At 42.0% G+C, this 26067-nt stretch overlaps 1 protein-coding gene across 2 annotated transcripts in view; it reads left to right on the top strand.

The window, feature by feature from the left end:
• Positions 1-7491: 7491 nt before the first annotated feature.
• The window catches only part of PPM1A (protein phosphatase, Mg2+/Mn2+ dependent 1A), a 34804-nt gene continuing 16228 nt past the window's right edge, over positions 7492-26067 (top strand). For both annotated transcript variants that reach the window (XM_054286967.1, XM_054286966.1), the window contains exons 1-3: positions 7492-7705; positions 21598-22449; positions 24180-24297. In XM_054286967.1, coding sequence (XP_054142942.1) covers positions 21616-22449; positions 24180-24297 — 952 coding nt within the window. In that variant the 5' untranslated portion in view covers positions 7492-7705; positions 21598-21615. The remainder of the gene's footprint in view (positions 7706-21597; positions 22450-24179; positions 24298-26067) is intronic.

Genomic DNA, 26067 nt, shown 5'->3' with positions numbered 1-26067 from the left:
ATGACTACATATTGAAAGAAAAGGACTGGCAAGACAAAAGGGGAAAAAAGGGAGTTTACAGAATATAAATCTTATCCTTTCATCCAAACTAATCTCCCTCACATCTGGAAATTTCAGTCTTTTTCAAATTTCAGTGTCTCTTGCCTGGATGTTAATAATCATAAACTCCCTAAGAGCATCATAAGACTCTCGATGAGTCAGGATGAAGTATTCTTACGCCTCGCCAGTCTCTCATGTAATTTCGGCTGTGATTGCTAAGCTAATTCTTAGGTTAAACACCCGGCAATTGTGGGCAGGCCCATTACAATTGGCTGGCTAAGAGCAGTTTTTACAACAGGCTAATGACTGGGGGATTGATCCTGCGAGGTCAGTGGCAGCTTTGTCACCGGGCTCCCTGCACGGACCAAGAACAAACAAAACCAGCAACTTCTCTCACATTTTGAAAAGAGAGTCTAATGAACAGAATAGGTGAAAGCCTGGCTTGTTAAAAATAGGTTAGAAAATGTTGTAAAATAGTTGATAGATCGTTAAGCATGTACTGTTAGTTTGGTTATTATATTGTAAAAGGGGTTAAAAGGGAAGTTATAAGAAATACGGTATTCGAAATACTGTAATACACCTAAGGAAAGTGTACTGCGAGCCAGCCTGGACAGAACTGTAATGGGCCAATCAAGCACCTTAAACCTTCATGCAAATGAAGGATACAAAAAGAAACCAATCCAAAGGGACAAAACCAGGATAAAAAGGGGCTTCTGACCCACGGAATCCGTGTTGCTCCATCTGGGACATCGAGGACATCGCTGCTGAGCAGCCCCAGGGCCGGCGCTGCAGCATCCTCGACGGGATCGCTCCTGCTCGGCCGGGGCCCCCTTGCTTTGGGCCTTTCTTTTTCTTATCATAAAAGCTGAAATCACTTTAGTACCAAGAGCTTGCTCTCGTTTTTATCATGGTTGATAAAATATTCTGGGTGCTCTCCACTTCACAGCTTGCCTTGTAGCAAAAGGCTTGTCAAGAGAATCAGACTTTGAGAAATGGAATACCAAGATATTTCTTGGTGCCCAGTGATGAGGATTAAATGAAGTGTACCCTCCATGCTGCAAGGAACTGTGGAAGGTATCCCTGCTGGAGTCCTGATGTGTTCTAATCTGCCCCAGCCTTTTAAATACTTCAAATCAACTTATGCTGTCTCCTAATGTGGCTTTAAGCTGATTGATGGTTTCTGTGCTGGAGAAGCACAGATGGTCCCAAGGAGCCCATGTGCATTGTACTGCTGAGAAACTGGTGGAGAGCTCAGGGACAGGGGCCAAAATGCATTGGCATAGCCAGGCAGGCCATGCCAGCACTTCTGCAGACATCAAACACGGTTATTTTGTCCCTTTCTCCATAACAAGTTCAGGACACAGAGGCTTTCTAGCAAGGCTTTTCCATTTCACCTACCAAGGCAGCACAGATTCTAAAGGGAGGGAAAAAAACCCCCATTGTTTAAATGTTTCTCTTCTTTCCCCTCATTTTTCATTTTCTTTAAAACTCCTGTAGACTATATTGACATTCTTTTTTAATTTCCCTATGTCACAGGAAAAGCAAATTTTCCTAGCCACTGGGTCTTTGGTGACATTTTGCTACAGATAGAAGGAACCATGTGAAATGCCGATGCTTTGCAGATAACTCTGAAAACCCTGATAAACTGCATTTCTCTTTATGAACTGCCTGGATTTTTGTCATCTTTGGGCTTTTGAAGAAATTGGGAGATGCCATGCTTTTCCCATATTTCATATACAAAAAAGAGAAAAATGGAGGGATGGCCCTTCCCCAATATTTCAGAATATTAATAATATTTCTATATACTAATTTACATTAATGGTAAATATATTACCTTTATTCTCCTTTTCATCTTTTATTGATTTATAATATACATTTTATATGCTTGTATTTTATATGCTTTATTTTGTATTACGTTTATATTTCTTATGTTTTATGTTTTATTGTGTTTATTTTTACAAGCTCTGTATTTTTATTATGCTACTATATTAAATATATTTTATATTAATTTTCAGCATAAAAGGATTTTGCCTCTGTTGATATATTGGTCTTTACTGTACTTTGCTTTTGCTGATTTTCTTGAATTATAGGTTACTTCCATCAGCAAATTCTCCCTGGAAAAATAAAACTCATGACTGAGCATCATTTGCTTTCTCTTACAGCTAAAATAAGAAAACCACACTGTGATGCCCTAATGATTTTGTACCTAATTTTGTAGTTTGAAAATTACCAGCATTTGATTTTTAAATGAGATCATAACTGTTGTTTTTTAAAGTAATCAGAGCATGGATCTGGTCGCAGAGGCAACAAAGTATGGCAGGTTGGGAAGCACTTTTCAAAAGTCCAGCAGAAAGGGAATTAAAGCAAAAGTGCTGCATTTCAGGAATGCAGAATGTTTGTATGTCCTGACCAAAATCTTTGTGACATCCTTCAGATAAATTCAGGTTGAATGCAGGATCCACCCTAGGTGTGTGCTTTTGATGATTTAAACATCATGTGATTATTAATCATCACCACAGTGCCAGCATTTTATGGAGTTCCCAAAGGCACAGCTGCCTGAGCACATCCCTACAGGTGCCATCACACCAGGGTGCTGCAGGAATAGCACCAGGGAGATGGGAAGCCTGCAGGGTAATCATCCATGTGGCTTTGGGATCCCAAAAATAGGTGCAGCCCCGTGGAGAAGGGATGGGGCAGGCAATCAGTACTCTTTCAGGTCCCACATATCATTAATATGGAGATTTCTGTAGATAACCTTTAAGCATCTCTAAGGTCTAAGGTAATGAATTAATTTTAGCTACCTAAAAATTAAGGATCTAGTCTAAGTAGTCATCTCAGCTTCTTCTGAACTCACAGAAACTACAGAAGAGAAAAAAGTCACCTTCAAAGACTCACCCAACCTGCTCCAGGCACTGGCAAAAGCATGACAGTAATGATCACCTGTCTCCTTCCACCAAACCAAGGCAACCTGGACAACAGCTTGATTATACATCTAATATTTAGATGAGTATTACCAGGTGATACAAATCCTTCTCCAAACAAAACCCCACAGTTTACCATCTTTTTAGGCTGCAGAGTAACTTGAAATCCATTATTTCCCACCTACATGAGATATTCATGGCAGACCATAAAAAAGAGGAGGAACAGGGACAGTAAGGGGAGCTGAAATGAAGGTTTCAGATGAGAGAAGTTCAGTTTTTTTCTCTGAGAAATCAAGAAATCTGAATGGTGCAATACAACAGTACACAGTTACAACAGTGATTCTCCACCTCTACTCTGCCCTAGTGAGGCCACATGTGGAGACCTCAAATTCATGCAAAATAAACCATTACTGTCTTTTGTGACTGTCCTGAGCATCTTTGGGTTGACACCTGTGCTACCACCCTTTTCTGCCTGATCTTGGGCAATGCAGGAAACATTTTTAGATGCTGGTATTAGGTAGAGCAGTCTTGGAGCTTCTTTTTCTTAGCTTTGGGTAGCAGAAAGGAACTCCTGGAATATTCAGTTCTGGTCTCCTCAGTTCAAGAAAGACAAAGAGCTACTGGAGAGGGTCCAGCAGAGGCCACAAAGATGATCAAGAGTCTGGAGCACCCCTCTAATGAGGAGAGATGAGGGAGCTGGGCTTGTTTAGTTCAGAAGAGACCGGGAGGGCATCTCATCAGTGCATACAAATATCTCAGAGGTGGATGCCATGAGGATGGCACCAGATTCTTTTTGGTGGTGCTCAGAGACAGGATGAGGAGAAAAGACCATGAACTAAAACACAGCAAGGCTCACCACCACATGAGGAAGAACTTCTCACATTGACAGTGGCAGAGCAACTACCAAGGAACCAGCTGCCCAGGAAGGTTGTGCAGTCTCCCTCTCTGGAGACATTCCAGCCCACCTGGATGTGCTCCTGTGTCACTGCTCCAGGTGACCCTGCCTTGGCAGGGGGTTGGACTGGATCTCCAGAGGTTCCTTCCAACCTGGCTCTTCTGTGATCCTGTCATATTGGTATTAAAAGTCCCTTATTTGAAGCAAACACAGACAAAACTGTGATACTCCATGATATACCTTACAGCGAAAGAAGTTCAATCCCTGGTATTAAACCAGGAAGGGTTAAAAGGGCTGTTGGGCAATGCAGCATGCAGAGGTTACAGCAGGCTCCCACAGAACACGGCCCCTGTGGTGGAAGCTGATTCCAAAGTGCAGCTCCATTGCCATGTGAGCCCAGCAGCCACTTGTGGCCCCATTTTCTCTTTTATGGGAAATGATGTCATTGGGAGCAGCCTCATCAGGCCAAGTGTGGAATTTTCTAAATTGAGTTTTAATGAATAGACAGGACAAAGTCATCCTCCTGCCTGCAATAACTGAGTGTGCATTGGTGACAAAAAGCTGCTTATTTAGATACACAGGGGTTTATATATTTTGTTTTTTAGAAATGCTCTTGGCAACTACCATCCATCCAAAGACTTTTAAAAAGCTGTAACAGGAAACAGAATTAAAACTGTCCAAAATAACATTTTCTAAAAATAGGCTGGGCAGCAGCATATAATTTTAAATATAGCTATAATGCTAAAAGAATTTTCTTGTTCCAAACAGTGAAATATGATCCTTCTCAATAACTCATAAATGATTTATGATACAGAGTTGAGTTTCACAATGGTTCTTGTTACTCTCTTGCTAATGAGTGTGGTGACTACAGGTCCCAACCATCTGTATCACAACTTGGTGTACAGCTAAAGAGAAAATAAACAGTTGTACTCTGGGATATGCAATCTTATCAACTACAAATACATTTTGTAGAGGGATATTATATACACATCTGTTTTATCCTAATTAAAAGTGATGCTTGAATTTCTTGTAAATATTTATTACCATTGTCAGTGCAACAGGCCAAGCAAATCTAGGGAGCTAAACAAAAATGATGCTTTAAGAAAATAGTAATTTAACTCAGTCCAATTTCCCCTGAAAAATGTATAAATAGCAAATGATAGCAGAAAACTCTCTGCTGTCATTACATTCTTGCAGCTTAAAATGAGGGCATCGCCAAAAAGATACAGGGCCATGTTTTCATTCAGTTTTATTTAAAACAAAAAAGCACTCAAAACACGGATGTAGGTAACATGGAATCTAAATGAAATCCATGATTGTATATCATTTGAAGTGCTAGGAGAGCCTTATTAAAGTGGAAAAGAGGGGTGAAAAATTAAATTTATTTTTAAATGGGAGAGGGAAAGAAATGTGTCACATGCATGCAGGAGCAATTCTCTGTAATCTTGGGAAGGGAAGGATTAGGACTTGCATTTAAATGTCCCTAAAGGTCTGTTTCCATCAACAAATTTCACTGCATTTAACTATAAAGGCCTGAAATTTCTAAACTAAAGGCCCTTAATAGTTGCCAGAACTTTGAGCAGGACTGAGCAGTGCTCAGTATCGTGATAAGGATCACGATTAGGCTGAATACAGGGAGATTGGGTCCAAACATTCCATCCAGCCACAGACAGCAATGGGAAATGGAGATTCTGCAATTGTACCAAAACATGGTCAGTTCCTCTGTCACAGGAAAGCCATAGAGCAATGAGGTTTGGTTGTATTTTTCACAGCTCTTCTATCACTCTTGAGAGGGTTTTGCTGTAAACTGCCCTGAATCACCGATGAACTGCACTAATGGCTGTCAACAGTGGGAACCAAACCTGCAATTGGAGGCCTCTCCAAACGTTCAGTTTAGGGAATGCTTTGATTTTGAAAGGACCTTAAAGACCATCCAGTTCCAACTCTTGCCATGGGCAGGGACACCTTCCACTACACCAGTTTGCTTCAAACCCCGTCCAGTCTGGTCTGGGACACTTCCAGGGATGGGGGAGCCACAGCTTCTATGGGCAACATCTGCCAGAGCCTCACCACCCTCACAGTAAAGAATTTCCTCATAATTTCCAATCCAAAACTACCCTCAGTTTAAAGCCATTAACATATGTCTGTTTGCTGCCATTACTGTTCAAGACGGAAACTATCTAGACAACCTTGCCAAGCACCCACTTCACCTTTCCCAGCGCTCAGCATCTCTCCCTCTGTATTCAATTCCTTCTTCACATCCTCAGAGCTACAGTGCATTCCTGATCCTCCCCTCGAAGCACTCCTGGCACCCACTCCCCCTCAGAAATCCCCAGCCACAAGGTTTAACCCTGGCTTGCTGGAACCAGCCATTCCTCCCAGAATCACCCCCTCCCATCGCAGCCTCCTCGGGCGTCCTCCTCCCCTCCTTGAGACAAAAGAGAGATTTGTCTAAAAGCTTCTCCTCTCAATGTGCTCCCCGCAGCTGATGGGGGAGTCGCTCCGTGAACACACTGCCATGTCTTTTGTCCACAGGCCAGCCTTCATCAAAGGGGGCTGAAACCCGTGGGATTATTAAACCCATTATGCGTTCATTACTGGTAATCCGCTGCTGATTCTGCCAGCGGTTGTGCTTCCAACGGGAAATCCTGCGGGGCTCCGGCTCAGGCGAGCGTGAGTCCCTCAGGAGCAGGGGACAGAGTGACAGGCTGTGCCAGGCTGGACCTCAGGAGGGATTTCTTCACATAAAGGGTGATTGGATATTGGATCGGCCTGCACAGGGAGGTGATGGAATCGATAGGGAACGGCTGGACACGGCACTCAGTGCCATGGTCTGGTTGACACGGTGGTGTTGGACTCGATGATCCCAGAGATCTTTTCCAACCTACATGATTCTGTGATTAGGGGAGACGAGGCTGATCCCGCCAGCGCCTCGGGACCCACTGCGCGCTCCATCGTCCTCAGGTGGGCTGAGCTGCCGCCGCCACCGCACCGGGACCGGGATGCGGATTGGAATCGGAGCAGGACCGGGATGGGGATGTGGATTGGGATGCGGATCGCGATTTGGATCGGGATGAAGATCGCGATTCGGATCGGGATGGGGGACACCCGCCCCGGCTCTCGCGCCACCCTCTCCCCCTCTGGGGCAGGGGCGGGGCCGATGACGTCACCGCCCCGCGCGGCGCGGCGCGGGACCCGGGGCGGAGGGTGATGTAATACCCGTAACGGCCCTGCTCCGTCCGACATCCGGGTACCCTGCCGGGGTGCTGCTTTTTTTTTTTTCCGCCTTATTTTTAATTTTTTTTTACTCTCTATTTTTTAAAATAGAAAAAGCTCAATTTGTCGCTTTTGGGGTGTTTTAATTATTTGATTTTTTAAATTTTTTTTTTAAACGTGGGGAGGGGAGGCGGCGAGGAGGGAAAGAGCGCGGGGGCGCGCGCGCGCGCTCCCGCCTCCCCTCCCCTGCGGCGTGCGCGCCTGCGCAGAGGGGCGGCGGCGGCGGCAGCGCAGTGCGAGTGTGTTCGTGTGTCCGCCCGTCCGTCCGTCCGTCCGCGGCCGGCGCTCCGCGCAGCGCTGCGCGGGTGGGCGCGGAGCAGCTCCGGCGGGGGACGGGGACGGGGGGGGGGGGCCGGCGGCGGCGGCGGCGGCGGAGGGGGCGAGATGAGCGCTGGGCTCCCCCTGGGCACAGAGCCGCCCTGTGAATGAGCTGAGGCGAGGCCGCCAGCCGGGTGCCCCCCTCCTTCTCCTCCTCCTCCTCCTCCTTGTCCCCCCCTCCTTCCCCTTCTCCCCCGCGCACCGCCGGGAGCGCGGCCCTGCCCGCACAGCCGGCGCCGACGCCGCGGCCGGGGGGGTAAGTGGCGCTGCGCAGTGCGGGACCGGGGCGGGGTGAGGGGGCGGCGGGGCCGGGGCGCTGCGGGGCCCCGGGGCCTGTAAACAACCGGGGGCGGCGGAGCGCGGAGAGCGCGGGAGCTCGGCGCCATCCCCGGCGGCACAGCTGGGAGCGGGTCGGGCGGCCGCAGGGAGGGAGGGAAGGAGGGAGATGGATGGGGAAGGGGACGGGGGGAGCGATCCCGCTGGGATGCCGCTGCCGGGAGCCCCCTGCATTGCAGGCGCCCGCTGAGGGTGGGGGTGTCCCGGGAGCCCCCCGGGCACGGCGGGAGGAGGGTGAGCAGCGAGCGGGGTCTGGGCCTGGCTCAGGTAGGAGCAGCAGCTTTCCCTTTCTCCCTGCCCCCTCCTTTCCTCGCCCAGAGTTCATTTAATAAAGGCTATAAACAGCCTCCTCTCCCATCGCCGCCCTGACGCTCGGGGCACGGCACTGACTGGGGGGGGGGGGGGGGGGAAGATAAAAAAAAAAGAAAAAACAACACCACGCATCTATTTATAAAGCACCCCACCCTGGCGAGGGTCGGAGCATCAAGCGCTCCCCAAATAGTGACATTGTGAGGCAGCGGGCGGCTTTCCCTCGCCAACGCCTTTCGGGCGTTTAAAGTTTGTGAGAGGTTTCGGTGCCTTTGAAAACAATGTCGTGAGCAAAGGTTGCGCTGACGGTCTGTGATCTGTCACGGCGTGCGTGGTAAAAGGCCGTGGAGGAAAATGCTGGCCTCGCTGAGAAAGTTGTGCGGCGATGTGCTGGGGAATTGGGCTTGCATGTGAAATGCCAGAGGTTCGGAGCATAGGTCTAACCTTTTTGTTACATTAGATTGCGTTCTGGTAGCTGTGATACAACAGCTAGAGGTTGGCAGTTTCAGGAGAATTGATTTTGTAGACATCTGTTCGATACGTATTTGTATTTATTTGGTACGATTAAAATATTTCTTAGTGTTGCCATGTGGATGGCAAAATTTTGAGGGTACAGAACTAATGTTTAAGTTTACAGTAGCACTTGGGAAAAACTAAATTTTCTGGAGCTGTATCTTTTGTCAGATGGAACAGTGCTTGCACTGGGGTGGCATCTGTGGTAACCTTGAAGTTTAAGGTCGTTAAGGTATTTCATCCAAAGGAAGTTTTTATTTTTATTTTGTTAAGCAGAAGGCAATTTTAGATCATGAGAGCAGTAGCTGGAAGGAAGGTAGGTGGTATGTTTTCCTTAGATTGTGATATTTAGCATCAGAGTAAGCAGAATCAATTTATGAAGTAGACGTTCTAACTCTTGTGATTCTAGGGAATGAATTTCCAAATATGAGCCCTTGTGGCACTTTCCTGAGCTGTTTCAGTGATTAGGTGGCTGAAACAGGTTTTGTGAGGTACTGGTGGAATTAAGGCTGGATTTAACTCAGGACCCTGAGTGAGTTGCCAAATTACCAAGAATTTGGTCAATTCTTTTGCAATTTCTAGCCACATTTCTTCTCTGATAGCTTCCCATCTGTTGCTGTTCATAGTTTCTTCTGTGAATAACAGCAGAGAAAACGTGGGCCAGGGAAGTTTTGCCTATCCAGTCACAGCAGTGTTCAGAGGGAAGGTGTTAAAGGACAACAGCTTGGATTGGTGCACCAGCATTAGCTGCTCCTAAAGTTTTCACTCCCTAAAGTTTCTGTATCTCCCTTTTGTATATGAGACTGGGCTAAAAGACTTGCTGATGCATCATGCCAATTATTAATGTTTTTCTCACAGAGATCTTAGTTAAAATCCTCGGATGAACACGGAGAGAGTTTGTCTGTCTGTCCTCGGCCATGTATTCTCATATACAAGCAAGGCCTAGCTCTGGTTTTCAGGTCTAGTCCTCTGCCTGGTGGTTGTCAGGTAAATCTCTCCCCTGGAGGTACAGTAGAAACCTATTCCTGTTTTCCAAGTATTTCCTTAACTGTCTCTAGGTTTGCTTGGGATACTTTTGTTGAAACAGAGGAGAGATGGAAATGCCAAATGAGTGGCAAAGCTTGCAGGTCCAAACAAGCAGAACTCACTCAGGGCAATTTGAATTAAAGCAGAATACTAAAAGTTGGGTTTGTTGGGGTTTTTTTTCTATAAAATCAAGCTCATTGCTTCTTATCTGGAGTGCAGCTTATCCAGTGGAGTTGAGTCATTCTTGCTGAGGTAGCATTTTGAGAACTGTCGTTAAAATGCTTAGATATTTAACTCTGGCACAGCGTAATTTGCAAACTTATGTAACTGGTATGTTTTTGAATGCAGCTGTCAATAAGAGATCTCGTTGCATTTTTTTTTAGTGGAAGTAGGGAATCTAAAGCAGCTGCTTTTACAAGATGACCTAAATATAAATAATTCAAGAATAGCATATTTCTTACTAAAATGTTGACATTGCTACTGGCTTAATTTTTTTGTGTTCAGGTCAATTCTGAAGTACAAAATATTACGTAATTGGCTAAGCAGAACATCATTGCAACTAAGTGATGGAATGATGCAGGTTGTGCTAATAAATAAACAAGTTTTAAAATGGGAAGTACTGTAAAATAACTGTTTTCATTTTTCCTCTGCAACCCAGAGACATTTTAAGGACTTGAATAGTAGTAATGTTTGAATTCAAGGCAGTAGTGGTTTATCATAGTTAAACCTGAGCCAAACTGCATTTATTCTTACTATGTCATGTGGACCTTTGTCATTTTTGCTCCTCTTTTCTCATAAATCATACTTGACTTTCAGTTTTTATTTTAAAAAAAATTGATGTATCATCTGTTTCATTCTAAATGACGTAACTTGTAGTCTCATTTGTTCTTTTGGAAATGAATCTCTTTTTGGCTAATACTTGATTGCTGAGCTCTTACTGATCTCTGTAATTTTAATCAGATGATCCAAATTGCAGTTTAGAATACTAGGATAAGAAATAAACTTCTGTAACATTTACACATTCTTAACTACAATCCTCTTCATTGAATGAATGGCAAATGCAAAGTATCAAGTCTGTGTATACAATATGTAATCCCTGAAAAAATGACAGTGTTCTTAGGATATTTAGAAGATCCAGGGAACGTGCATAAATGTACATTTTATGTGCATTCCATTCACCAGTGCTAAAAAATATTTTTAAGGGAGGATTCATATATTTGAGCCATGATGTGGTGCAGATCACAGTGGAGATAACATTTCCTACTTGGAGCTTCTTTGTGTTGCTGTCTGTCTGTGAAGGAACAATTTAGCATTGAATAAGATTTAATGTTTCTAGAGTAAATCACTTGACTCTTAAGACTGGGAGGAATGTTTGGGCCAAGGGAATTGTAATCAGGGTGATACCATGGGAGTGAGTGGGCTGAGTTTTGTTCCTGGGTAGAGTCAGTAACCACTGGGTGTTACTGGTGTTAAGCCACTGCTGCAAGGTCTGCTTTTCTATATTTGTGTGCTAAACTCTGGTCTGTGTTAAACCACAGACTGAGTTACAGATTTCTGTCAAGTTGCTATCTTTTTTCATATTTATTTTGTTTGTGTTTAAACACAAATACCAGTACAATTCACTAATGGATATTTCAGCTGCCTGTTGGAGCCTACAGAACAGAGTGTGTTTATAAATACATGAAACCATTGCTCAGATTTTTTTAACAGCTCTTCTCGAAAGGTGTTTATATGTGACTAAAACAACAGAATAAAAACTTCTTGCACTGACAAACAGTTGCAATGAAGTACACTTCTACTGTTTAAGTGTAAACTTTATAGCAGTACATATCTATATGTATCAGAAGAGCTTCTAAGAGTGCCAGGAAGGAAAAAGCAAAACTGGCTACACGTGTTTCAATATTGAAACGTAGAGAAATGCAGTTTACAGAGAGAGCAAAAAGTAAAAAGTACATTAGCCTCTTCATTGCTAACAGGTTAGTTCTCAAAAGTAAGAATGTTTTAGTAGATAAAAAGGTCTCTGAAGACTTCTAAGATAATAATTTACAAACCAAACAAACTCAGGTGTAACATGGCTTGTATTTTGATAGCTGCAGTTTAAATAAAGCAAAGCCCTTCAGTGTGCTTGTGGTGATGTGCCACGTGCAGCTGAATTATGTGGGACTGCTCAGATTTGTGATGTTGCTCTCACATTCAGTGCCTTGCTGGATTGTGACCTAGAGAATGAAATGTGCTCTCATATTTGGATCCCAGGTGTAACTTGAAGGGTTTTCTGTATCTATGTGTGCAATTCCTTTTTACTGCCAACTCTCCGTGTCATCTGAAATTCAAATGGCAGCCTGTATTCTTCTTGACCATATATCAGAGCTATTTGTCCATGAAGTTCTATGGTATTTTTTCCTTAGAAATGGTCTAAAATGCAGTAGCCATGAGAAATGTGTAAACTGTGCCTGAGCTCTTTGTGTTTGAGGTTGAGTTTAAGGAATTCTCCAGCTGTTGAGTAAAACCCAGGCTGTGGAAAGGAGTGCAGAATGTGGAAAAACGTGGGCGGTAAAGCAGCTAACATTAAATTGTAGGGAAATTTAATGAAGAAAGAATCAGTTGCTGTCAGTAAATAATTTTCTAGTTCCCTCAGTCAATTACAGTAAGTATTTGGACAGACCCTTGTTAAAAATCAACTGCTGCTACTCTCTGTACAAAACCATTCTGAGGCTGCAGAGCAGGGCCCTGTAAGCTTAGGAAATACTGGCATTAGCTCTGCTTTGGTTTTTGAAGGAGAGGTGAATCCAACATTGTCCTCATTAAGTGACCAGAATGTTTAGAGCTGTCATGAGCTCTGGTTTGGAGGGAGAGGAGCAGCTTTAGTGCCTTGTTTATCACGGTAGTGATAGAAGTGAGCTTGGCAATCAGTGTGCCCTCAGGAAAGCCTTCTGTCCTGAAAGCTTCTGTCTGCACAAAAAGCTAAGGACAAGGGTTGTTTTTTTCATTGGTTTCTTTTTATGTAGTCTTGGGTGAAAAATCTGTTTTATTGCAGCAGTCATCATCTGTCCTTGTTCTTTTAATGAGATAGGAATGCTGGGGACGTGAGGGCAAAATAGCTTTGTAAATAAAAGCTCTGTGTGTGTACAAATGAGCAAACTCCAGCTTTTCCTAAGCTTTGAGGATTTAACTTCCAGGTCTTAATGTGCTTCTGGCATAGTTTTGATGTCATTTCCTTGCAAGCAAAGCCAGGTTCCAGCTGTAACTTCAGAACATTTCCTATTTTATTGCCATTTTATTCCCGTGTGTAGTCATCAGGTTTCAATCTCTCCTGTGTGCTGCTTTTCCTGTATCCTCACCAGAGCAGTGTTAATGTTGCTGAGATTAGAACCCCACAAATGTTTTTGTGTGAAATGAAGGGTCTGGGAAGTTGTTTGTGCATTATTTCATAATATTGAGTGCTTGATTAAACAGGAAGTTTTGGGGCCCCCGTGCAAACATCTTCTAATTATTGGGCACACACATACTGCTTGTGTTTTCTCCAAATAGTTTATTTTTATTTTACTCCCAAACTCTGTCTGTATAAACTTTATTTTCACTTGGGTTTCATTCAGCCATATTGTTAAAATAAATTGCTTATAAGACAAACTATAAACAATTGGCTGGTGCTTCTTGTTGAAGTTAGGAAGATCTGAAGTTTGAAAGCTTTAAATAATTAGTTTTTAAAAGGAGCAGTGACATTGGTGAGCAACTAGAAACACACAGAGGAGAAATTAAGCAGCAGATAGAGGAATGATTCCATGTGTTCAGTTTTCTTGAACTATTTAGGACTGTACTAAATTGTTAATTTAACTAAATTGTTAAGGTGTTTGTGGTGGGGTTATCAGTGAAACCATACAGCAGAGGGATGGTGGGGTTCTGTAAGAATTTGTACACATTGCCACAGGCAACAAACAATATCAACTGCGAAAAAATGGCAGTTTCCTGAACTGAGAGTGACTGTGTGAGTGTAATTTTTCCCCCATATTTCAGGAATAGTTCAATTAATACAGTTGCTGTTTTACTGATTTTAAAATTGTAATTCGAGCCTCCCTTTGTCTTTGAAGTTTCAGCAAATAATCCCATTGGGAGCTTTTTCCATGGAGCATCTTTTTCCTGGTTTATTTTAACACTTAGCTGAAACACTGACAAAGTGGCAGCAGCTTGACTTCAGGTGCATTAGAACAACCAGAAGAGTTGTGGACAAAACCCACTCAGCTCTAGAGGCTCTTTACCCAAAGTCTTCACTCTTTTGGGTAGGGGCAGAATGGGTTAGGACTCCCCAGTTGTCTTGATTTTTCTGAATAGGTTTAGTTGAACTTGATTAAAAAAAATAAATGCTTTTTGTGTGGTTAGGTTTGGTTTTTTTCCTTTGACACAGAAATGGCAGTGGATTACATGAGCCTTCCTCTAAAAAAAACATTCCTCTGTGAATCTTCAACTTTCTTTTTGTGGCAGGTATTGTTTGCTTGGTAAAACTGACAACGAATGAAGATATTGAGGCTTCAAGCTGTAAATAAGAGATCAAAGAAAAGCAATTTAGAGAAAATAAGGATTTTAGCTATTATTAGAATAATTTTATATGTTCAGATTTGTTAAATTCTTGCACTCTGAGTGGCTTGTACCCAAGTAGGAATTTTCACTTAGGCCCACAACGTTTAGGAGTGGGGAAATGATCTGCAGTGATGAGAAATGACAGTGGCAGAGCACTCGTGGTATTACAAATACTGGAAAAATTGTAATTCAACTTTCATAACTCACTATAGCTCCATTCTTCTGGGTTGTCTCTTTCTGTTTCCTTTTCAGCCATGTTTTCTTTGTGGTGGAACTGCAGCTCTGTTGGAAAGGCTGCCTAGCTCTGTGTGCTCCTTCTGTCATGAGCAGCTTGGTTGGAATCCTTAAATTCACTTGTTTGCCTTGCTCTTTCAAAAAATTTGAATCTTACTGCATCTCATTGATACATAAACTGAAGCAAGGCCTTTCTTTCTCCCAAATTCTGTCTACACAGACTGCAGCTTCCTTGGATCTTCCAGTTCTTTTTTTTCCTGTTGTTTCAGTGGGGCTCTGAATTTTGGCTGGAGCCTGCAGGAATTTCTGCACTGTTAACAAAGCACTTGTCTGAGCTTTTTGTCTAAAATGGGTGACTTTTGTTTATTTTCCAACACTTCTAAGTAAGAAATGTTTGGAAAATGAAGTATAACCAGCAAGGTGCTGAACTCAGCAGCAGCATGGACATGTTTTCTGCTTATGAATGCTTTCAAGCAAGGACTTTGGTGTTTTCTTTCTCATGCTGTTCAGACAGCAGCACATGAATTTATGCAGAGCTACCTCATTGATTTTCATAGTTCTTTTAGTGCCATTTTGGTTGTCTCCATAGTTTTTCTTAGTGATTGGGCTGCTCATACTTTGATGCTGCTGTGGTTTTTTTGTACCTTCTCACTTCTAATTTGTAGTACAGATATTTAGAGAGAAGCAAAAATTCTGTCTGGGCCAAGAAATACTCACTTAATGGTATTCTGAGGGTGCCAGTCGTGTTAGGATCCTGATGAGTGACTGGCACTCATGGATGCTGGTTGTATCTCCTCTCAGAATCAGTGTAGTGAATTTTCATTCCCAGCAGTGCCTTTGGTGATTCTGGAAAGAACTTTCCATAACTGTCCAGATTGCAAAATTAACTCCATAAAGAATTCTTGAAATTACATCACCGTCTTTCAAACTTCTGAAGGAACAATTTGTTAGAGGTGAATTATCTATTTCAATGTCCAGGGCTTCCTTTTGCAGAAATCAGATTACACATGTCTCTGCTGGAAAGAGTTTGAACCTCAGCCAAAATCCACTCATATTGAGAAGCTTCTCATTTAACCTTGGAACAGGTTTAGTTGTCTGCAGGAAAGGTGGGTAGGAGCAGAAAATAATGTTTGAAGAAGAAGCTGAAACATGTTGTTGGAGGGAGGGTGTTAACTTAGAAATGGTTACCTTCAGTGTTGCAGAAGGCTTTAATAATCCTCTCCTAAATCCTACCTGCCCTGCCATACACACCACGTAGCATCAAATATTTTGCTGCTTAGTACAGGGAGGTATTTGGAAAGGCTGTCAGCTCCTAGCAAGGAGAAGGAATTTTAAACAGAAGTTATGTTTTAAAAAAAAACAACTCTCCAAACAATTTAGCTCAGTGAAATGGCAGAGCCTGTACCAGCTATTAAGAGATCAGAGCTCATAGGTGTTTGTATCAGAGGTGCAGTGATTTAGTATTTTCTGCTGTGCTGTGAGGTTGTAACAGCCATCACTGTTGCATATTAATTACTGGGAAAGAGGGAGGGTAAGTTGGGGAAATTGGGAGCAGTTCATACTTTCCTTCATACACACAGAGTTATTAACTTGCTTCCTCTGATGTTTTGGTTTTTGGTTTTTTTTTTTTAGTCTACCACAAGCCATACCTCCTACATCTGTTCTAAACCAAAAGTTCTTAATGTTACTAGAAGTTTTCTTACCCATATGGGTAGTTTATGTTCTTCCTTTTGCAATTGCCTTACTGAAGTAGAACACAGACTTGAGTTGGATCCCCAAGAAACAAATGTTCTGGTGGGGAAATGGTGGGTTAGTCTGTGTTTATTGAAATAGCCCCAGCTCTGTGTTTTATTTCTTTTACTTCTTTTACATAAACAGTTCATGTCTCCTAGCTGCCATATATTCCTGTGTCTGAAAGTACACATTCAGAAACATCAACTGTAATTTTTTGGTGTTTTATTGATGTTTCAAACTGTGAGTGCCAGAACTCAGTCATATAGCCTCCAATAGCTTTTAAATAGTTTTATTGGCAAGGAGCTTTTTCATGACTTCATTCAGCCCATGACTGTGGTGTAATTATGTCTCCTCATCTGCGTGTTCTGTTTTATTTTAGTCATTCTTCCGATCCCTGGGATGTTCTCTGACATGTTGTTTGTTAAAATTAATTGATTTGGGGCATCCAGTGTGTACTGTCAGTTTTTCATTCAGGAGGCTGTAACTTCTGAAAATGTTTCCATGTTTGCAGAATTACATGCTGTCTGCTGCTGCATCCAGGCAGAGGGAACAGTACAGCAGAGCAGGCTGCAGTTGAAGTGAACAAACACCCTTTTTCTAGCCTGTATAATTTGGTGACTTGCTCTGTGTCCTGTAGTTCAAGCAAAGGTTGTAATCTTTCTCTGTGCTCCTTGTTACAGCACACAGGGTGTAATGTCACTGAGAGAATTGTTCCAGGAAATTGGAGTGTGGGGGTATTTCTCAGCTCAGTTAGAACAAGTGCCTGTGACTTCAGTGTGGGTCATGTAAGCAGCTTATCCTAGTGGAAGGAATACAGCTTGGACATTGTTTAAAAAGGATTATTAATTTACATATTATTCAAGTGAAAGTTTCAGATGGGGGTGCTTAGTTTGCTGGGACAAAATGATCAAATCTTTGTCCAAATTCCTTGGAGAAATAAATTTGTATTTCTGTAGGGCTACGTGGAATTGCATTAGCTGTCCTTTGTGAACAATTTAGGGCTTATGTTCATTTGAACCTTCAGGCAAATGAACAAGCAAATAGCAAACCAGTAAAATTTATTTTCCTGTGTAGCAGAAAGCATTGCAGTTGTGCTGCCTGGATAGCACAATTTGAGGAACAAATGAAGGGGCAAAGAGATTTCATGCATTCCAGTGGTGTATCTGTGGTTGTCCCTGGTTCTCCATGGCCTGGGATACTAATTACCCTCCTTTTTCTTTGCCACTCTGTTCTCCAGCTACATCTACTTTCAAGGAGTTTAGTACTGACTCTTTAGCATGCTCCATTCATTATTTCAGTTCTGTTTCTAATGCTGCAGTCCTCTGAATTTTGGCACTCTTGTGTTTTATCCAAGACCTTGTTATTTGTGTTGATTTTTCTAGGTTGTGTACAGTATTCTTACTTTTCTGTCAGCAAACTTCAACTTGAGTTTTCTGTGCACTTGCTGGAGAGACTGTCCTTCAGTTTGACCTCCACAAAATCAGTGCTTCAGAAATTGTGGTTAAAATGCACTTGGAGATGCAGAGATGCACCCCCTGCACATTCATTTCTGTTCACAGGGGTCCATTTTCACATCTAGTTTTGTTCACATGCCTCTCTCTTCTTCAGAGCCAAAATCCAGAAATTTTGACTGCAGAAAGCTCTTCTCTTTTAGGACCTAAAACTAATGGAAGTCACTGATTTGGAAAGGGTGATCCAAGAATCATCTTAGATTAAAATTGAGGTTTGTTGGCTGTGCAGTTGTAGCACCAGATGATGTGTGAGAGCCACCATTTATGAAGAAAATGTTGCACCTCTGATCTTTTTACAATGCACCACCCTTAAAACACCGTTCAGAATGCTCCTGCTTTAAGGAAAAAAAAAGGTGGTGTATTTTGCCTCTAAACTTCATGATTAAAGTGCCTTTTCTCTTACTTTGCCTTTAATAGGAAGAATGTCTGTTTCCTTCAGTACATGTGTGCATCATTCAAGCCTTCCAAAAGTTGAGGCTTCCAGGGTAGAGGACTGGTTCTGTTTCCTGCTATGAGGCTGCAGTTTTCTGGCATGATTGTAGAAATGTGTGACTGGATTAAGAGAGTAAAATTCTTTGGAGGATAAAGATCATAAAATGAGGGTTCCTCATAAGAACCATGAGTAAAGACATGAAGAGAGGCTGAGTTAAGCCATGTTCAGGATCTGTTTTATGTATTGCATGCAGTCTGTTCTGTGTTTTTACATAACAAAGTCATGCTGGAACTTGGGCACTTGCACTGCTATAGGTTAATCAGATTTGCATACAGAGTTATGTGCTTAACCAAAGGTGTCATTCCAGCTCAGTCACTGGAGTGCACAAAGCACCTCCTCAAAGAATGACAAATGTGCTCATAATTTAGGTGGACACCGGTGTGTGAAAGATGTTTCTGTATATTTGAACTCAAAAACAGCTCTAAAAGGTATTTTAGTAGGTAGGAGGCATGGCTTTCTTATGTCAGCATTTCTCTGTGTGTGTCCTTCCCTTCTTGTAAAACTAAAATTCTTTTTGTTCATAGCTAAGACTCTTGAAATTCTTCAGGTTTTAACTGCACATTGAGGACATGGGGGGAGAAGTAGCAGGTAGTCTCCAATTCATCACAATTCACAGATGGTTCCGTTTTAACTGACTGAATGTTTTCTGAATGAGAATTGGAATTCTGAGAAAAAACCTAAAGATCTGGCACATTGATCCTATCCACAAGCAAACAATGCTTTTTCTGCAGATACAGTGAGGATTTTCAAAACCTGGCCTATTCTCGTGCAGGTTTAGACTGCTACTCTGGTAAAGGTCTGGTTGGCTGGAATATGACAGGGAAGACAACTGCAGTCTGTTATTGCAGTTTTCAGAGGGGGATCACTTCCTGCTGTGGGCAGCTTCTGAAGGAGTTGTTCCATGGCCAAAATGTGGTTTTCCTTTTGCCCAGCTGTATTCTCATCCATGGTGGGCAGCTCTCACCCCTGAAGAATTCTTGATCAACATCTCACCTACAAAGTTTAGCTTCAAAGACCACCAGCTTTTAGGGTTCATTCTGGGAGGGGATAAGACAATTTGGTATTTAAACGAACAGTGATTTGTTAATGTAGAAGGTGTGCTGGCAGTTCTGTAGTTGCTAGAACTTCACAGACTGTCTGTAAGTATTTCTAATTTACATGATAAACTACTGAGCAGGACAAACAGTTTACAAAGCACAGCTCTGAATGTTGTGTGCATACTGAGGTGAGAGATTAGAAGAAAAATGGCCCTTTTTAGTCCATATTTCAACAGTGTTTGTGGTCAGTGTAACTGTACCCTGCTCTTAATGTGTTCCTGTTTTATTTTAAATAAAGCAATAATGTCAAATACTTCACAGAATTATATTGGCCAGGGCAGTGTCTGCTTTTTGAGCTCTAAATTAAGGTGAAAAAGTTCAATATCTGCATTCTGTTTAATGATCTCCTCAACGAAGAGAACATTCAGTGTTAAACTCTGCTCCTATCATAAAATGAATAAAAACTGTGATTCAGCAAAATAATTGCCCACAGGATTTATAGCAGCATTCTGTAATTATTTTGATCACTCTGACTTCACTAGAGTTGCATGTGAAGATAAAAAAGTCTTAAGTCGTATTTTTTTCCTAGCAACTGCAGTAATGTGAACCTCCTGCATGTGCTTGGGACACGACACACGGTGCACACTCTGTTTTGTTGGTTAGTTACAGCTTGCTTGGCCATCAATATTTTGTGTTCACTTGAGCAGAGGCAGAACTCCAGAGCAGGGTTTGGGGTGAGGGGAGGCAGAGGTGAATCGCTGCTGCCATCCCCCTACAGCTGAAGTGTGTGTTTTGTTTTTGTTAGCAAAGCATGTGAGCCAAAGAGTGCATAACCAGTCCCCATGCCTCACATTTGAATCACTGTTGTGGTGAGATCAAATATAAACATTTCTTGACTGTTTATTTGAACACAGATGTTTCAGAAAGGTTGACAGTGGCTGGAAGAGACAGTGTGAAGAGCTTTGCTGGATATATGGTGTCGTTAATGGCTGTTGCTATATTGCAGTAAAAGCATGCGATAAAAACGTGATGTTGTCATTTAAAAAAATGGTCAAATATATTCCATGGTCAAGCTAAACATTTCTGAAACCCCTGGTATACTGATTTTTCTGCTAGTGCAGCTGTTAGTTGGGGCCTCAGGTAAAATCTGTTTTTGAGGTTCTTTTCACAGCTAATTTTTGTCCACAGTCTTCAAACAGAAAAGCTCGTAGTTTTGTTCCATTACTTTGTATTGTATAACAGTGATTTTCAGGCTCTTTGATGCTTCCCAAGGCATAATTTACAAGTATGTAAAATGTGTGACCTATTTTGTATGATTTTTTTTAATAATGAATGCACAAATAAAGCAATGTGGATTAGAAGGGTGGGTTGGATGGTTAGGGTGTGAAAACCATGAAGATAAACCAGTCAGTTTACACTGCCTCCAAATATCACTTATTCTCTTAAGCATGAATATTTGCTGCATCACATCCCAGTGAGGAGAGGGTGTGCAGTCTATGGGTCTGGCTTGAATCTTGATTCACACAAGAATATACAATAGATGTGATTTTATTTCCACCCAGATTTCCTCAGATTTGTCAGGGGCAGTTGTCTTTCAGTGAAGCATGAATACATGAGGGTTTTAAGTAAATCTGCAGCACAGACATCTGAGAAGCTGCTGCGTAATTTAACCGAAAATCTAAGGATGAGCTTTCACAAGATGGCTGAGCCAAACTAATGGCTTGCTGCTGCCTAAAGGGACAGCTGCTCTGTTCCTTCGCAGTCCTGCTGCTAGTTTATCCAGTGCTGTTTTTTCCTTTATGCAGACTCTGGCATCCTCTTGGTCATTCTTATCATTTATCTGTTTAAAAAAAGCCAAATAACAACCGAACCCAAAAACCCCTGAAATCCCCATCTTAAAAAAAAAAAAAACCTAATCATTTTGCTTTCATTTTCCCATCACTACCAGAAAAGCAGTGTTAGCAGGAATTTGTGGCCAGCAGGTAGGGATCTAGGGAATGCCAGTGTCCTAGAAACATTGAACTCTTTCATGGCTCAGTAGTTGCAGGGAACAGCCATTCAGATGTGTGCCAGTTAACAAGTCCTCTTTGAAACTGGTTTCATACATAGTTCTATTAGAGGCTTTTGTCAGAGCCATGAATGACAGTGAACATGAATTTTTCAAGTAAAACAGCTGAAAATACAAAAATATGAAAAGTACATTCAGCTAGTAGTAGTGTCCTTGTTTAAATTAGATGAAAGCGATGCAAATTTGACTGGAGACACAGAAAATTCAGCTTTACAGCTGTGCACTTCGGGCATCTTACTTGTACCATTATTTAATATCATCCAGCACAATTTTTAAGAAACATCTTAACAATCCTTTTTTTTTTTATCTTTGTAGAACTGAAGGAAGGTCACCATGGGAGCATTTTTAGACAAGCCAAAGATGGAGAAGCATAACGCGCAGGGGCAGGGGAACGGGCTGCGCTACGGCCTGAGCAGCATGCAGGGCTGGCGCGTGGAAATGGAGGACGCGCACACGGCCGTGATCGGTTTGCCAAACGGACTCGATGGATGGTCCTTTTTTGCTGTCTATGATGGGCACGCTGGATCCCAGGTTGCCAAGTACTGCTGTGAGCATTTATTAGATCACATCACGAGCAACCAGGATTTTAAAGGGCCAGATGGGCCACCATCTGTGGAAAGTGTAAAGAGCGGCATCAGAACAGGTTTTCTGCAAATTGACGAACACATGAGAGTCATCTCTGAGAAGAAGCATGGCGCAGACAGAAGTGGGTCAACAGCTGTGGGTGTCATGATTTCTCCCCAACACACGTACTTCATCAACTGTGGAGACTCGAGAGGGTTGCTCTGTCGAAACAGGAAGGTTCACTTCTTCACACAGGATCACAAACCAAGCAACCCTCTGGAGAAGGAGCGTATCCAGAACGCAGGCGGCTCCGTCATGATTCAGCGTGTGAACGGCTCCCTCGCTGTTTCAAGGGCACTTGGGGACTTTGATTACAAATGTGTCCATGGGAAAGGTCCTACAGAACAGCTGGTCTCACCCGAGCCTGAAGTTTATGAAATTGAGAGATCAGAAGAAGATGATCAGTTCATCATCCTGGCGTGCGACGGTATCTGGGATGTTATGGGAAATGAAGAGCTGTGTGACTTTGTAAGATCCAGACTTGAAGTCACTGATGACCTTGAGAAAGTTTGCAATGAGATAGTTGACACCTGCTTGTACAAGGTAGCCAGACTCGAGAGAAGGAGTTTACTGTGCTTTCCCTATTAGAAGTTTATGAGCAAGCTAATAATAACTTTGCTTCCAGTCTATAAATATTCAATGGTTTATGGTAACATGACTTTGACAGTGATGACCATGTATCCTACAAAAGTGGTGATAGAGGGGGAATGAACACACAACAGAAACAATGTTTTTCTGGGTGGTTTTGGTTAATTAAGAGATTATAATCATGTACAGATACACTGTGATCAGTGGAAAACTATAAAGTAATGGGAATTTATGGGCAAGCTAAAGAAAATAACTGCCCTTTTCTGTTTCATAATGTACTTAACAAAACCTCAACTCTTAAGACTCAATCAGCCTAGAGAGTGTATTTCCCCTTCTTAATCTTCTCCTGCTTTCTTGGGCACATAGTATTAACATTACTGTCATATTTACATCCAGATAAATGCAGAATCAGTGAACCTTGACTTCATGTTTTGAAGACTTGGCTTCCTAAGTTAGTTTTTTCTTTTGGTTTAATTACTGTATTTCTTACTCCCTGTGGTGTGATACAGCTCTGAAACCAGCTCTAGTAGATGGAGACTATTTGGTTTAACAAATCTATGTAACTTTGTCTGCATTAACTTCTACTTTGTGTTAATGAGTTGCAGTGTGATGCAGTTACTGAGTTTCATAGCTTGATACTTATTTTGCAAAGGCAAACTGGCAGTCAGAGAAAAAAAGCCAACTTTTTTCTAGAGAAACAAGACAACATCCCTGCTCTTCCCACATGGCTAACAGGATCATTGTTTCCCATATGAAAAATTGGAATTGCTTTCCAACACCTTGGCAGATTGATAATGGTTATATTTTTGGTTACTATTTCTCTTTGGTGATCCTAAAGGCAAGTACCAGGAAGGAAACAGTGGCTTGTGGATGCTGTAAGCTTTGCAGGAGCCAACTGTCAGCACCTCCCCATGCCCATATACTGATTTGTTTGCACACTGGCTTGTTCTTGATCTTGCTGACATCACTGGAGTTAATTAATGTTAAAAGTTAAGCCTGTGGATGCATATTTGTAGGCCAAAGCAAAGGAGTATTGTAAGTAAACCAAACACTTACTTTGCATAAGCAGAATGTGTTTGTATTTTTAAATATTCAAGTATTTGGGGTCCTTTATTTGAAGTTTTAAATGTAAATATTTTTTTGCAAAGATCTGAGTACCTTACAGCTGGTTTTCTAACAAATTCTGTCACTTGCAAATTTTCATGTTTTAAATGAAAAGATGAAGGAAAAACCTAATAGCTGTGATTTTTAGTGGAAGCACTGTCTGAATTTAGCACCTTCCTGATGAGTGCTTTTGAGCAGTGATGGTTTTGTTCACCCATACAGCTGTTTTCCCAAAATGATTGGATGGCACTTAAAACAAGATGGAACACAACTTTGTAATTATGCATCACTCATTACTAATGTCAGTTTTTAGATGACAGTGGGGTGTCTGTAATTGCCTCCCTGTAGTCTTCAAACCATAAAAGTGGAAAAAACAGTGACTGAAGAGTTGTACCAAAGGAATGGGCCTGGAATTCTCTAAGGGGTACAGGGAGATGAATTCTAATAATAATATTAATCCATAATAGTGAAAGCTGGATTCTGATACCATATGATTTGTGAATTTCTGTGTTTAAGATGCTTTGATGTGTGTTTAGCCTGGTGTGTATACATTTCTCAAATCATTTTTTCTTTTCCACCAGGGAAGTCGAGACAACATGAGTGTGATATTGATCTGTTTTCCGAATGCACCAAAGGTATCACCAGAGGCGGTGAAAAGAGAGGCAGAGTTGGACAAGTACCTGGAAAGCAGAGTAGAAGGTGGATCATTTAAAAAAAAATAAGTAACTTTGTTTCTAAACAGACCCCTGGCCCCCTTCCCCTTCCAACAATTAAACCCTTAACACATACAGGCTTTTTAATAGACCTTCAAGTGCCATTGGCCATCCTGTGTACCTCTGAAAAAGGCACTCTGAATATCCTGAAAAAGTTCTGCCATGAAAGTGCAGCAGCCTGTAGCCCTGAAAATTATTCAGGATGGCAGAGAATTCATTTATGCCCAGTGTTCTTCCTGAGTCTGTTGACAGCACTAACTTCAGACCAGTGAATCCTGGTTCCTGTCACATGGAGTTAAAGAAAATAATCAGAATATCTTACAAAGTGTCTGTGAAGATGATAATTTGAGTGCCATTTATAGTTAAGTACAAATCAGTTAGCTGTAATATTTTATTATCCAATAATAGTAGGGTTGCAACTCAATTACTATAATTTTTAAGCACCTGCTTACATATTTACTTATTTGAAAGTATGTCAGAAATTTGTCAAAGCTAATCTTTAAGCATTTGTGACAAACAAAAGCTGAGAACTCATCTTGATAGTAACTTTAAAATTTTTCTTAAACTTTAAATCAAAACTGTGAGTCTGGGGCTTTTTGGATCACATAAAAATGATATTTGAAATCAAGTAGATTCAAATAATTTCTGATTAAAACTGCATTTATAGTGCCTTTTGATATTTAAAACCAACTACATCTTGGAGTTTGTTTCTGAAATCTAAGACATGCTGTATGCATTATTTGCATAGGTTAAGTCTATTTTTGAAGTGGACTCCTGTATGTTACAAGTCTAGTTATGTGTGTGTATCCTTCCAAGAACCCTTAATAGCACACAGGGCACGAGAGGCAGAGTTCTCCACAGCTGTGCTAGCAGTGGTCAGTAAGTTAGAGGAGTACATTATGCACTTTTTCCTCCTTAACTTGCATGATGGTAACACATTGCAGCTCCAGAAATTTCACAGAGAACTTGCCTGCATGGGAATTTTGGGCTCAGACAAATCCATGTGCAGTTTTTACAGCACTTACAACCTGTGTAGGTGCTCCTGCAGAAAGTACCACGTTTTTCCAAGGTCTCACTTGCCAGCTCTCAGCAAACTGCATCTGTTCTGCCCCTGAACAAGTGCCCAGGCAGACATTTGTGTGTTTAATGCCCACACTTGCCTGAGAGGAGAGGAGAGGAGGGGTTGGTGCACAGTCAGTGCTGGTGTGGATGTCCCTGGCAGCGTGGCAGGAATGTCCCCGTGCAGTCCCACTGCGGGAGGGAGGTGCCAGCAGAGCAGGGAGCAGGTTTGCACCAGGAGGAGCTCACAGTGTGTGCCCACCCACAGATCTGCTGAGGAACAAGTGTGCTGTACATTCACACATTGATTCACAGCCTGCTAACTCTCCTGATCTGGGCAAGTGCTGCCTTCTTATCTTAGGTATTGTGGCTGAGCTCAGACAAACCCGTGACCTAGAATATGAAAATGTGATGAAGCCAAGGCTGCATCTTGAGCTGGCCTCATCCTACCCCAGGAATGTTACAGTGAGGAAAGCTGGCATTTTTGTACAGCTGCTTCATTTGGTAAAGGAACAGCCTAAACACTGGCCCTGCATGTGGTTATGGTACATACCAGGAACTTGGCTGCTGGTACTTTGCATTTATACAAATAGGAAATTTGCAGGAATGATCAAAGTGTGATAATTGCATAGAGGCAGAAGGATTCTGTATGTAGTTATAAAGCACTTTAATACTAATTTAATGGGATGATGTCTGA

The sequence above is a fragment of the Melozone crissalis genome, unplaced genomic scaffold, assembly GCF_028551555.1.
Source record: "Melozone crissalis strain CALT ecotype California unplaced genomic scaffold, PUWL_Pcris_2 ptg000056l_1, whole genome shotgun sequence".
NCBI lineage: Eukaryota > Metazoa > Chordata > Aves > Passeriformes > Passerellidae > Melozone > Melozone crissalis.
Note: the sequence above shows the minus strand (reverse complement) of the source record. Positions and strands in the feature narration are given on the sequence as shown.